Source organism: Hydra vulgaris, chromosome 06 (genome assembly GCF_038396675.1).
Source record: "Hydra vulgaris chromosome 06, alternate assembly HydraT2T_AEP".
Taxonomy (NCBI): Eukaryota; Metazoa; Cnidaria; class Hydrozoa; order Anthoathecata; family Hydridae; genus Hydra; species Hydra vulgaris.
In genome coordinates, this window is record NC_088925.1 from 24,715,473 (window position 1) to 24,729,842 (window position 14,370).

Below are 14,370 nucleotides of genomic sequence, written 5' to 3' on the forward strand. Positions count from 1 at the left end.
ATTTATCCAATATAAATATTGGATAAATTATGAAGAGATATAAGCTTACTAGATCTACAAAGTATACAAATCAATCAGGAAGGTTATGCAAAACAACGCGGCATCAGGATAAAAAGCTTGTAATACTAAGCAAAGAAAATCCCCGTTTGACAGCTGTCGATATAAACATACAAAAGAGATGTTTCTATTGAATGAATTGTAGTATTTCTACTATAAAATATTGTTTACTTCACGGTAATTTATTTGGAAGACACCCAGCTAAAAATCATTAGTTTCCTTGAAAAACCGTAATGCCCGAAAAGAATTTGCATCAGAGCATCTAAAGTGGATAGTCAATAATGGTCAAAAATTCTTTTTAGTGACGAAAGTAAGTTTATGCTGTTCGGATCAGATGAAATCAGGTATGTTCGACATCCAGTAGGTACAACATATGATCCTAAATATCAACTGTCTACCGTAAAACATGGTGGAGGTAATGTAATGGTTTGGGGATGTTTTAGCAAAAGTGGAGTTAGTCCTCTCCATAGAATTACTGAGACTATGAATCAAGAAAAGTACAAAGATATATGTAAGGCTATTATGTTACCTTATGCAAAGGATAAAGTGCCTCGAGGATGGATATTCCAACAGGATAACGGTCCCAAACATACAACCAAATCAATTTTGGAGTTTTTCAAAAAGAGTAAAGTTAATGTTTTGAATTGGCCATCCCAATCACCTGACTTAAATTCCATTGAACAACTATGGGAACATGTTGATCACCAAATGAAAGGAATCAAGCCTACAAATTATGCTGATTTATTTAATAAAATCAAGGAAGTGTGGGTCTTAATTTCCCTTGACATTTGCATTCATTTAGTTGACTCCATGCCTCATAGATGCTAAGTCATTCTTGATTGTAAAGAATATCCTATAAAATACTAATGTGATTTTGCTTTTATATAAATTTGTTATCAAATATTGTTGAAAAATTTGTACTATTTATAAAAAAAAATGCTTTGTCCATAAGTTTTTGAACTTATCAAAAATCGTTGATTTGTATACCAATTTAAAAAAGTTAGTTAGATAATTTGTTCAAAACATAATTCTAAACTTGAAAACCAGATAAATAAGTAAAATTCCTTTTTTTTTCCTGTCCGCAAACTTTTGGACGCGACTGTATATATATGCATTCAGTAGTATATATATGCAGGCAGGGTCGCATATATATACCACTGAATGCATATATATACCTTTGAACTATTTATTTAAAAGTTATTAAAAAGTTAAAGACTTTTTTCACTTAAAAAGAACAAATTAATTGGATTTTTGTAAACTTGTTTAGTCACTCTCTTTTTGACTGCGAAGGTGCAGTCATTGAAAAGTTTGATTACAAACTGATGACATTTTAATGAATTTCATGACTTTTCATGCATTCATTAAAATTTTAGGGTAGTCAACTGTCCGTTTCCTTGAGAATCTGTGCATTTGTATCTTTATTTTTCTTGTATAATGTGTCGCATACACCAAGACAAATTGCATGATTAAAGCAAACTGATAAACAATGTCTATTAATTTTATTTGTTGAAAATTACAGTCCATTTTTTTATGTTGTTTGTCTACTTTGTACACACACATAACATAGAATAATGCACTTAAATCTCCAATCTTTAAATTAATGTATTTAAATCATCAAGTTTTTTGTGTTTTTTTCTTTCTTTGGGCATACACAGCTTGTGTGTGATCATTTTTATTGCTTGTGTGTAAACATTTAGAAATTTGAGTAAGAAAGGGTTATAAATAAGTTATATTATTTTAATATATTACACTAATTATATAATTTATTGACACAAGTAATAGAATTGCATGAGCTTCTTGTTGATTGCTGTACCATCTGGAGTAGAACCTACTACATTTCTTTCCATACAGAAACCAAATGAATTCAATTGATCCTTAATATTTTTTATTAGACTTTCAGCTGGACAGGAACCATAAATCCTAATAAGGCCAGTTTTATAGGTTTTCTTATATTCTTTTTCATGCAGGTTGACACCAAGGTACCTTCTTAACATGCATTAAGCTAAATATATATCCCATTTCAATTTTTTTGATTCTTTTTTGTTTCATTACTTCATATATATAAATAAATTCAAAAAAATTAAATAATTGACAGTAGCATTATCTTGAATTATTTTTATTACATACCTATGAAGAAAAATCTTTAATATAAAGAATATGATATCCTATTTGAGTACCCAAACACTTTATATTTGAATATATATGCGTGTTTTATTTGATATTCAAACACTTATTTTGGAATACTTGAATAGTTTTGAAAATGAAAAGATATGTTAAGCTTCCAGCAAATAATAAAATAAAAATTTAATTACTTACAAATTTGATTTTTTATACCTTTCCTATAATAAATAAACATTCAAAAGACATCATACAAAAAAATTGCCAAAACCATTTTGAAAACCAATGGTTTTCATTCGGTTTTGATAAAAAACCGTAGTTTTTGGTTATCAGTTAAAACTGATTGGAAACCCTAGTGACTATTTTGTTGATTTAAAGTTGATTTAAAACACCATTTATTTCATTACACCTGTAATGTGAGTTGATGCAGTAACAGTATTTCTTAAGAAAATCCTAAAGTCTGCCAACTTGAGTCTTTTCAAGTACATAAGAAATTTTTTTTTTGTATATTTTTTTTTAGTAATAAAATCTTCTTTTAATAATAAAAAAATTAAATATCAAAAGTCAAAAAAGCACTCAAACATATTTAAAACTCAAATAATTCAAAAATCGAAGTATTCCAAGACTCAAACTTGATGGACTAAAAAGTTTTTTATATTAAAGACTATGTAAAACCTGTGAGTTTTTCAATTAGTTTTAGTTTTTTTGCAATATATGTTCTTATATTTTGTGAAACCAAATTATTAAATATTTTTATTAAATGGATTAAACCAAACAATCTTTGGTTATGGTTTTGTTATGGTTGGTTGTTATGGCTTTTTTTTTTTTTGTGTGAAAGTAATCTCTTTAATTATAACCACTAGTTGTTAAATCATTGTTATAAAATTGTGCGGCTTTATCAAAAACATTTTTGCTGAATGAAATATTGCTAATGCAGTTAAATATCATGGATTTATTAACACTAGGGAATAGTTAATTTATGCATGATGGGTGGTTGCCTAGTTTTTTATATGGCTGAAAAGTGTTTTCTGTCAGGTTAAACATGACATCAAGAAAATTTACAATTTTTATATTGGTTTTAGATTAAATTTCTCCTTAAAAAGATAAGCAATATTTTTCTAGATTCTTTTGGGTTGTAGTCCATTTATCCTATCAAAACAGCATAGGCGATCATTTCTATATAACCCAATGGATTGCAGTTGATAATCTTTACTTATTTTATGTAAAATATAGAGGCCAAGTAGCTCAAGTACTTCAGGCCCATTGAAACTTTCCATAGTAACATCAATAGTAACATCATCATCATGCTTTTCTGATAATAATTTACAGTTTTTAAATCTTGTAAAAACGTTTTTTTCTTCTTAAACTCTTTTATTTTCTTTCTGTTAACTCTTAACTTAAATAGTTATCTTGTTAAGAGAGACTTTTTAAAATTGAAAAAAGTTATTTTGTTTTAGTCAGTTTGTAATAAAACAAAATATGAACCAAAGCATACCTAAAAATTTATACAAGTATCAAAGAAAACTATATTGCAAGTAAGAAGTAAAAATTGCTTTAAAACTTATATAATGAGTTCTGTAAAAAAAACATACTTTTGAAGGTCTTATAGATACAAAAAAATTGTCAACACAGTTGGCAATGGTTATGAAAGTTAGAGCAGTTATGAAAGGGCTAAAAACATTACTATATATACATACTGCTAGTTAAAAGTAACTAAAAGACAAGATAACTTTATTTGTCATAAAGTCTTGACAGGTTAATTTTCTAGTTAGCAACATTGTTTGCATTAAATCTGGAAACTGTACCTGACTTGTCTTATTTGAGAATTTTATATATATGTATAAACATTTTGGTAAATTAAAAATTATAATGTAGAAACATTTTTTAACAACACAGGAATAAGAATAGGATATTATTGTAACCCACAAGTAATTGAAAATGAAGGTGAGCATTGTAGATCAAGCACAATTTTAAAGGATTCAAGAATCTTAAAAACTTTCCCAGACACGATATGAAGAGTGACTAAGAAGAAGACCAGCATGTCAGACATTATCAAAAGCTTTCAAAATGTTAAAAGAAATACCTATTGCCTTACTGCTTCCAACTTTTTTACTGTTATGAGAGAACCAAAATCTGGCACACTGAGTCAGAAGGTTGTTAGACTTAACCAAACATTTTCAAGCAGGAAGAAGAACAGAATCTATTGTAAGATTGTGATGTATATGTTATCTGGGCGATTTTTAGTCTTTAGTTATCTTTACTTCATAAAGTAAATAAAGTTTATAATCATAATAGTAAAAAAAATAGTAAAGTTTATTCCATTATAATAAGCAAGTATATCAAGTCCAAAGTTTCTTCTTTTAAATGCAACTCAATCCTGTACACTAGAGAAGTAAACACTAGTACACTAGCAAAGTAGTTGTTTCATTATGAAAATATTGTATAAGTTAAATATTTTTGTGATTGTACAGTTAAATTAAACCACTTGATAAACTACAATATAAAATAAAATTATTTAATTTAGTATTAATAACATAAATTATTTAATTTAGTATTAATAACATAGATTATCTAATAAAAACATGAGTGTTTAATTATTAACATGAATGATTATCTAATTACTACATGATTATTTATTGATTATGATTGTTTTTAACAAAACTAAAATTATGATTGTTTTTAACAAAACAAATGATTGTTTTTAACATGATTATGAGGGTTTTTAACAAAAATCATTAAGTAGTTTTACTGTCACTGTAGACTTTCTTTCTTTTTTTATTTATTTCTCTTTATTTTTCTTTATTTCAGTATTTGTATATTTATGCAATTCAAAATGCAGCATACACTAACATGTTTATGTTTATTAGAATGAGGTGAAAGTTACTTAATTTGAAAATTTTTCCTGAAACATCACTAGTTTCTTCTTTATAATAAAATAACACTGGATTAAAAAATTGTTTGAGTAAAAAATATTTTCAGTCTAACTGTTACTTGAATATATGAGGGTTTTCTAATATTTCAAATATAATCTAAAACAATATTTTTTTTGAATAACAGTTCAAAAAAAAAAATTATTTAAGATTAAATTGCATAATAACTTTAGTATTTAAAATTTTTTTAAACGGTTTTTAAAAATTTTTTAAACATGTTTTTATAAAATATGTTTTTTGATTCAGGTTTACAACTTGTCATGAGTGCTATTTTAAAGTCAATGGGATCATTAATGGAGATATCTTTACTTATTGGATTTGTTATTGTAATTTATGCAATTATAGGAACATCGTTATTATCTGGCACATTTCGTCAAACATGTGTTTCTAACATCTCTAACGGTAAATATAAATCTAAACAATTTTATTAACAAATATCGAATGATAGCCATTTTTGTAAGTACGCACTGAGAGTACCTTACACTATGTAAAAATATATAAATATAAGCTTGTCTCATACAACTATTAAATGTGCTGGTCATAATATGAGCAAAAACTTGACCCAAGTTTTTGCTCATACAACTTGCTTGTCTCATACAACTATTAAAATTTATAATTTTATTAAAATCTCATGCAACTATTAAATTTATAATTTTATTAAAAACAAATTTTTTTAAAAAAAGAAATTTGTTTTATAACAAATAAAATGTAAATGCTATTTTATAAGCATTTAAAAACCTAAATTATCATGCAAGGAATTTGATGATATATATTTAAATGCTTTATTTTGATATTAGATAAAATATTTTATATAAAATCTATATAACAATAATTCACATAAACAATAAATTTAAAACAAATGGAAAAATAAATGCTTTAATTGAGATTAAAACAAATGGAAAAATAAATGCTTTAATTCATTTTTTAAAGATTAGCAAATATTAATAACATACATAAAATGGTAAACTTTCAAAACCATTTAATTTTAAAAACAAGATTATTTCTAACTTCGATTTCAGCTCTATGTAAAATTCTTTTTTTTGGTTAAATACTAAAATTCCACACGTTTCCTAATGAAGCAATAATTTGTCAAAAAACGCATAATTCAGAGGTTTCATCAAGATCAAACTTTTTATTTGGTTTATGGAAAGAACTTTTAAGTTTCTTCATGTTGTTGGCTGTCCATCGGCATTAAGTTTTGTTGTATAATGTCAGACTTGTATCCACCTAATTTCCTGAATAAGATGTATGTTGCTCTTGGCATAATTTTTTATGCAAGTCAAAATTAAAAAAAAAGTTTTTATATGCATCTAAGATCTTTAGGGTTTTTTTTTTTCCTCCACTGCTCTACTTCACCATCACAAGTATCTGGAATTTTTAAACTTTCTGGACCTACCAGCTCCTAAAACTCAGTAGAGTCATATATGACTGGTAGTGTAGGTTTTTTGATTCTTGTCCACCTCCTCTATGATTGAAAATCAAACTTTATGGTGTTTGACATATAGCCCTTTTTTTGACCCTTTGTTTTCTCTCCAGTCAAATCCTTTATAAAGTGGAAGATGTGTATCTCTAGAATATGTCTTCTGTAGAGAAACCATAGAAGTGGAATGCTGAGAAGGGAACTAAGAATAATAACAGCTCCAGAGTGTATTTCAGTTTTGGACACTGTTGTGTCATCCATAATATAATCAGATAATGTAATGGTAACTAAGGACCAGCAAATATTCATTAAAATTATGAAGTTTACTGAAAGGTGAAGTTGACTTTGGCGTCGACTTCGGTGCCAAATTTGAAATAGAAGTTTGGCTTTCAATTAAATTTGGTAATAATTGCAAAATTTCATTTAACTTTCAGTTAAATTCAAAATTTATTTTTTAATTTTTATTAAAGATAATTTTTTCGAATTTTAATAGTAGTTATTTTTTATTAATTTTTTTCAAAAAAACAATCATCGCTATTCATCACTTATTAAATCTTTCAAAAATTAAATCGCTTTTAAAAATTCCTGAAGGTAAAAAACAAGGAAATATTTAACATAATATTTTTTCACAATCCTATATAAAATTGGCTTTTAAAATTTTTAAATGAACATTGTTTATGTACATTTGTTAATGTTTGTTTAAAAGCATTAAGAGTTGTAAAGTTTGCATTTAGCATTTTTGTAAACATATGTTTTTTGTTTTAATAAATAAAAAATTACTTTGTTTCACTTTTATTTTGTCATGTTTTGAAATATGGTTAATTACGAGCTAAAAAATTATAATTTTGGTTTATAAAAAATGATTAATTAAAAAATGTACTTTCATTGGTTTTATAAAAATAGTTTAATGTTTTGGTTTGCAAAAAAGGTTCATTGAACATTATTGTTTTTTGTGTTTTTTTTTTAAAGTTTTTAAATTTGTGTTAATTTATGAAAACTTTGATTGATAATATTGCAAACTTAACTGATTTATATTATGTGTTCAGGCTCGTTGTATACATAACTATTGTTTATATTATATGTATATTATGAATCAAAATTTTGATAATTTAACAATTATCTTTAATTAGATTTCAATACATACTATAATAATATAAACAATACATAACTATTGTTTATATTATATGTATATTATGAATCAAAATTTTGATAATTTAACAATTATCTTTAATTAGATTTCAGTATTAAATAATATTTTCTAGAGCTTTTTTTACTTAATTATATGTTAAATACTTGATAAAAATAAGTGATCAAAAGAAACAATAATTAAATCTGGGAGCATTTCCTCAAGAACACCCAAGTAAACTTTAAATCAACTTGTAAGATTTGCAGACATATACTTTTCACACCTGAACACTCAACATCTACTCACCATGTTCACGTGAAAAGTAATCACAAACACAATAACAAACAGTTTCAAGAGAAGAAAAAGAGAGTTGCAGCAGGAGAGCTTGTTACTACAGCAAAAAGATCTGAAAGTGGTGTTATTCTTTCCTTTCAAATATCAATTACAAAGTTCATAGTACAAAATAATGCTTATACTGATAATGATGCACAACAAGTCAGATTTAACTACAATCTGACAGCTATGTTTTACAGAACCAACACTCCATTCAATATTGTCTCTGCTACAGGTTTGTTGAATTTATCAAGTGGATTGACTTTAGGCATACCATTAAAAACGCAACCAACTATTGCAGAAAGAAGCTGCCAGAACTTTATGAAAAAGTTTTTGCTAACTTTATTAAAGATATTTTAACACTAACTGGTGTAGCATTCCCTGCTGATATTTAGACAAGCAGAAACAATGATGCTTTTAGTGTATTAACTTGCCCTTACATTTCACAACAATTTGAATTTAAATCATTCCTTGTTGGAATGGAACCATACAGGGATGAAAGACAAACTGGTAAAACAATTGCCATTCACTTAGATGCCCTGATTGAGATCCTCAATCTGCTTCCAAAGGAACAAACACAAAGGTAATTGCTTCAAATTTCAACTATCACATTTTCTCTAACTTCTTATTTACTTTTTCATGAACCTATTTTCTTTGAGCTTATGTTTAAGTTCACATTTTACATTTTGTTACCAAACAACTTTACAAAAAAGAAAATTTCATTTATGTTTCAATTTTGTGTAACATTTGTTTAGATTTTTTATGAACCTACATCTTTCTGTTTAAGTTTGTATTTTGTTTAAGGTCATTTAAAGTTTAGACAAACTAAACATTTTTGTTATTATTTTGTTTAGTTTTATAATAATAACTAGTAATAATAATACTACTAATATTTTTTTAGATAATGCATCAATGATAGAAGTGCAAATGTCATCTTGACAGTTAAAATAAAAAACTCAAAAAAGCTTGTTCTGACTTAAAAATCACCTATATGATTTACTCTTTATGCTTACAGCTATATCAATATTAGACTTGCTGACCAAAAGAATGCAGAATATGTGCTATAATTGAGCAAATTACAAAATACTATCAGGGGCTATTCTAGACCATTTCTGACAGCATCAACTGTGTTTGGGTGCCGCCCAAATCAAAATTTAAGGATTTTTTTTTTTGTTTTTGATTGCAAATATTGTTTTTGCAAAAAAATTGCAGGTTTTCCGCAAAATTTCTGCAGAATGGGGGGTGTACAGCTGCCCAAATTTTTTCCCAAGAATAGCCGCTGATTATAAAGATGGCATGGAGAACACAACCTATGCAATTGCTCACATGCTAGACCTAGTCTTTCAAGGCAAACTTCTTAAAACAAAGCATGATGGATATGAAATGACCAAAGCATGCATCCTAATTGAACATCATCTAGACTTATCTATTGAGGAAATTGACTCATCCTTACTTCTAAAGCGAGCACCTACTAGTATTCTAGATTCTGGCGAGATTGACTTCTACCAAACTCTGGCTATACTAACTCAGAATGATCTCAAATTTCAAATCAAAATCCAAAAACACTTCTGACATTTAAGCAGAACTAGAAAAATATCTTTTATCTTCAATAGTAGCAAAAATTATCCTATTCCAGGTTCATTAGCTTTTTCAGAAAGAGTCCTTTTTGCAGCTGGGTAAGTTGTCACTTGGATTCAAAATAATCTTAACACCAACAATGTAGAAAAGCTTGTCTACATTACTTAGAGCTATCCTAAAATAAAACACATAAAATTATAAGATAAACTTTAATTATTTAACTCGAATAATTTTCTGCAATTTGCTAAAAATCGATTTACTTGCATTCTTTAAATATTATTAAATGTATGATAATTTAGTTAAAATTCAACATAAAAGTCTGAATTTATTTTTCAATTAAATGTGTTTTTAAAATTAAAATTCAGCTCTTTTAAATTTGTTTAAAATGTCCAAATTCTTCTTTCAGTTAAATTTGGGGTACATATATAGATTCAATTCATCTTCCAGTTAAATTCAGAGTATGCATATGGTCTTGACTTTCGATTCATCATCCAATTGTAAAATCTGTTGTGTAATAAATGTTAAAAAAATGTTTATAAGTTGAAATGCAACTTCAGCAGCATGTTTTGTTGTTAATGCACGCAAAATGCAATGCTTAGTAAAATGGTCTTGATAGATCATTATCTATTTAATATTTTACACGACATAGATTACATATCAATCAAATCAACTTGATCTCGAGAACCATAGTCTTTTGTTAAAATGGGTTTAACTATGACACCTTCAGTTTACTTGTTAACATTTCTAACATGGTAAACATAATGATTTAAACAGTTTAAAAGTTTCTCTGTTTTTAGGCAATTTTTAAAATGATTGAAAACTTTAGGCAATTTATAAAGTGACTAATTGAATCAGGCATTTTACAAAATGCCTGGTTTTTTCTGGCATTTTGTAAATTGCCTGATTTCACAAATTACCAATAATATATATATATATAAATATATATATATATATACATATATATATATATATATATATATATATATATATATATATATATATATATATATATATATATATATATATATATATACATATATGTGTATATATATATACATATATATATATATGTATATATATATGTATATATATATATATATACATATACATATATGTGTATATGTATATATATATATATATACATATATATATATGTATGTATATATATATATATATATACATATATATATACATATATATATATATATATATATGTATATATATATATATATATATATATATATATATATATATATATATATATATATGTTATACGCAAATGTAAAAAATCCTCTTATATAATGCTTTATATAGAATCCTATGTAATATAAGAAAAATTATCTATTAATTATAAGTACTTTTTGATTGAACTGTTTTGTTTTGAATTTTTGTATTTATTTTATTATATTTAAAAAAATTGACAAGATTGAAAAAATACAAATATATTGTCTTATCCAAGTGGAAAATTTGAAACTCCAAATTTAGATTTGCCTCTCTCTTGATAATTTCTAATTGCTAAAATTATATAATCTTCTTAGTTCCACCAATTGTAGAGCGTTACGTACATAAGTCTAAATCTGTAAGTCTAAATACCTTTAGCATGTTGAGTTAGCAGTTGGTATATGAAGTATTCATGTATAATATATGTATAATATGAGAAAACTTTTATTTTATTTTAACAATTAGAAGTCTTTTTTGCTAAATATATGTATATAACTTTTTGCTTTCTCTTCCAGTAACTTTCAACTTTATTAGTGGTTGCTTGCAACCTTGTTGGAAGTGAAGTTGTTAGAAATATATATATATATATATATATATATATATATATATATATATATATATATATATATATATATATATATATATATATAAAAGCAGTATTGAATAAATTTTAAAATTTATTATGCTAAAGGAAGTCTTGAATCCCCCAAAACAACACTGATGACAGCACACTAAACCACTGAGCTATCAATGATATGCATTTAAGAGAAAAATAAACCTAAATACGAATCCCTTCGTATGCGGGAGTGGTGCACATGTTACTTTTTTTGCTTTTAAAGCAATTTTTCAGAATGAATTATTTTACTAAAATGTATTGAAGTAAATAAGGAATAGGTATAGAAATGATCAGTATGGAAATAGATAAATATAGAAATGGTTGATTTGGTTAAGACCCGTATTTTACAGGTTTGGAATGCTAGTGTATATATATGTATATATATATTTTTTCTTTTTTATTTCTTTTTTCTAGTTGTTTTTAGAGATTAAATAATATAAATTATTAAAATAATGTACAAAAGTTTAGTACTATAAAATTAAATTTCTGGCAGATTGCACGAAATATGATGTCCTCAATAATTCGTGCAGAATTTTTTTATATTAAAAAAATATTATTTTGTAATTTATTTATTTTTTACTTATTTAAACATAACTGGTAAAATTGGGTGACGACTCCTACTTGTTTCAAAGAAATGTTGTACTCCATAGTTGCCCAATTAATTTTAAAAGTTAGGTGTTAAAAGATTTAAGTTTTTCATTTTATGCGGAAAACTGTTGTATACTGACGAAAGACATCTTTTTTATTATAGATAAAAGGACAAACAACGTGACTTTAACTGGATGGAAAAGAAATTTATTAATTAAATTGTAAAATAACACTGTTATTAAATTAAAGGCAGTGTGATTTTTTTTGATGTCAAAGTCCCAAAATTCGTCATCGTATTATTGTTTATATATATACATATATATTTATACATATGTATATTCATATATATATATAAATATATATATATATATATATATATATATATATATATATATATATATATATATATATATATATATATATATATATATATATATATATATATTATATATATATATATTAGGGTGGTTCAGATTGTAATAGAAAAAAAAAATGTCACAAAAAACATTCTCCTCAAGGTTGCCTGTGTTCCTTTATCACCTAGGATCATGTGTACCAAAAATTAGACTAAAAGAAGCAATTTTAGGGGTTGCCATTTTTTATAAGATGAATTAACCATTGGTAAAATTTTGCGATTTTCTCAAATTTCGCAAATTTGTTTTTTCATTGTTTATTTATTTATAATTTAGAAATTGATAATATGGCAACCACTAGATCTTCTGCTGAGGTGTGGCTTGTTGGTAAACCTACACAAACTCTGTCGACTGCCAGACTTCCTTCAAGAGGGGATGTTCTTCGGAGGTTGCTCTTCCATCATATAGAAGAGAAACAAGAAGTGAAAAAAAGTATTCGGGCAACAATTGAAGCAGTTCTTGTTATATGGGAGAGAGGAAAAATTCCAACTCAAAGAATTGACAATGCGGAAAGAAAGTTAAAAAAACTTTATGACGAATATCTGCTGCTGAAAAAACACCGAGGATCAAAATTGGACAGCTGTCAAATGAAAGAAGGAATTTTCCACGCTGACCTTGAAGAACTTTTTGATATTTCAACCAAGAATGCATCAGAAGTTATGAAAAACGATGAAGATAAAGCATTTTTACGTCAGCAGCAAGAAGATCCATTAAGTTGTAGTATGGCAGGAATTGATCGGAATTTAACAGCTAGGGAGGCACGGAAACGAGTCCGAGAAACTAAAATGGAATTGAGGCGTCAAAGAAGTCAAGCGGAACTGATGGAAAAAACAGAACTCATTTCTTCTTCATCAGCAGTTGACATTGTGAGTGAAAGTAGCTCTAGTTCCTCGGATGATGATGAATATCAGACTCCTTCCGCTTCCAGCACACTGAGCACAAGTGGTTCAACGAAAAAGAAGATGAAAGTTCTAACAAATAATGTTGTATCATCTCTTGATCGTGTTAATATTTCTGATCGCCGTGCACTCTTTGTGGTTGGAACAGTGTCTCAGGCTCTTGGTCACTCGGTAAAAGATTTATCATTGTCGTACAGCACAATCCGCAGAAAAAGGCGATCTGTTCGTGAAGCGGTGACTACCGCTGACAAGGTTGATTTCTCTCCTGATGATCCACTTCTTCTGCATTGGGATGGAAAGCTCTTACCTGATATCACTGGTGGTCAAAAAAAAGTGGATAGAATTGCCATCCTTGTGACTGGTGGTGGGGTGGAAAAATTGCTGGGCGTTCCAAAGATTGATCGAGGTACAGGTGAGCAACAGGCTGATGCTTGCATGAAGGCTCTTAAAGACTGGAAATTGAAAGAATTTGTTCGGGGACTGGTTTTTGACACTACTTCATCTAACACTGGGTTGAACAATGGTGCCTGCACAATAATGGAGCAGAATCTTGACCGTAATCTTATATGGATAGCATGCAGGCACCATATGTTTGAAGTCATGCTTTCCACCATTTTCACGACTGCATTTGGAACCAGTGGAGGACCTGAAGTTGGAATTTTTAACCGTTTCCAGAAACAATGGCTAGCAATCAACAAGGAGGTGTTCACTATAGGGAATAAAGAATTTTACAACTGCGATTTTTTTCTCAAACTCCGTGAAGAAATGGTAGTATATTATAGTGAAGCAATTAAAGGTCAACAACCCAGGGATGATTACTTAGAACTCTTGAATTTGTGCCTTATTTTCCTTGGAGGATCAACTACAACATCGGAGTTCAAAGTGAAGTTTCGGGCTCCAGGTGCAACACACAATGCACGTTGGATGGCAAAAGCTATATATTGTATAAAGATATATTTGTTTCAGGATCAATTTGTTATTACTGCAAAGGAAAAGAAAGGAATAACAGATATAAGTCTTTTTGTGGCATTTGTATACGGACAGTTTTGGAATGAAGCTCCGTTAGCTGAA

At 27.2% G+C, this 14,370-nt stretch overlaps 1 protein-coding gene across 1 annotated transcript in view; it reads left to right on the plus strand.

Annotated features, from left to right (window-relative positions):
• Positions 1-14,370, plus strand: part of LOC105847844 (voltage-dependent P/Q-type calcium channel subunit alpha-1A) — a 240,515-nt gene that overhangs the window by 34,618 nt on the left and 191,527 nt on the right. The window contains exon 4 of the mRNA XM_065799676.1: positions 5,352-5,507. Coding sequence (XP_065655748.1) covers positions 5,352-5,507 — 156 coding nt within the window. The remainder of the gene's footprint in view (positions 1-5,351; positions 5,508-14,370) is intronic.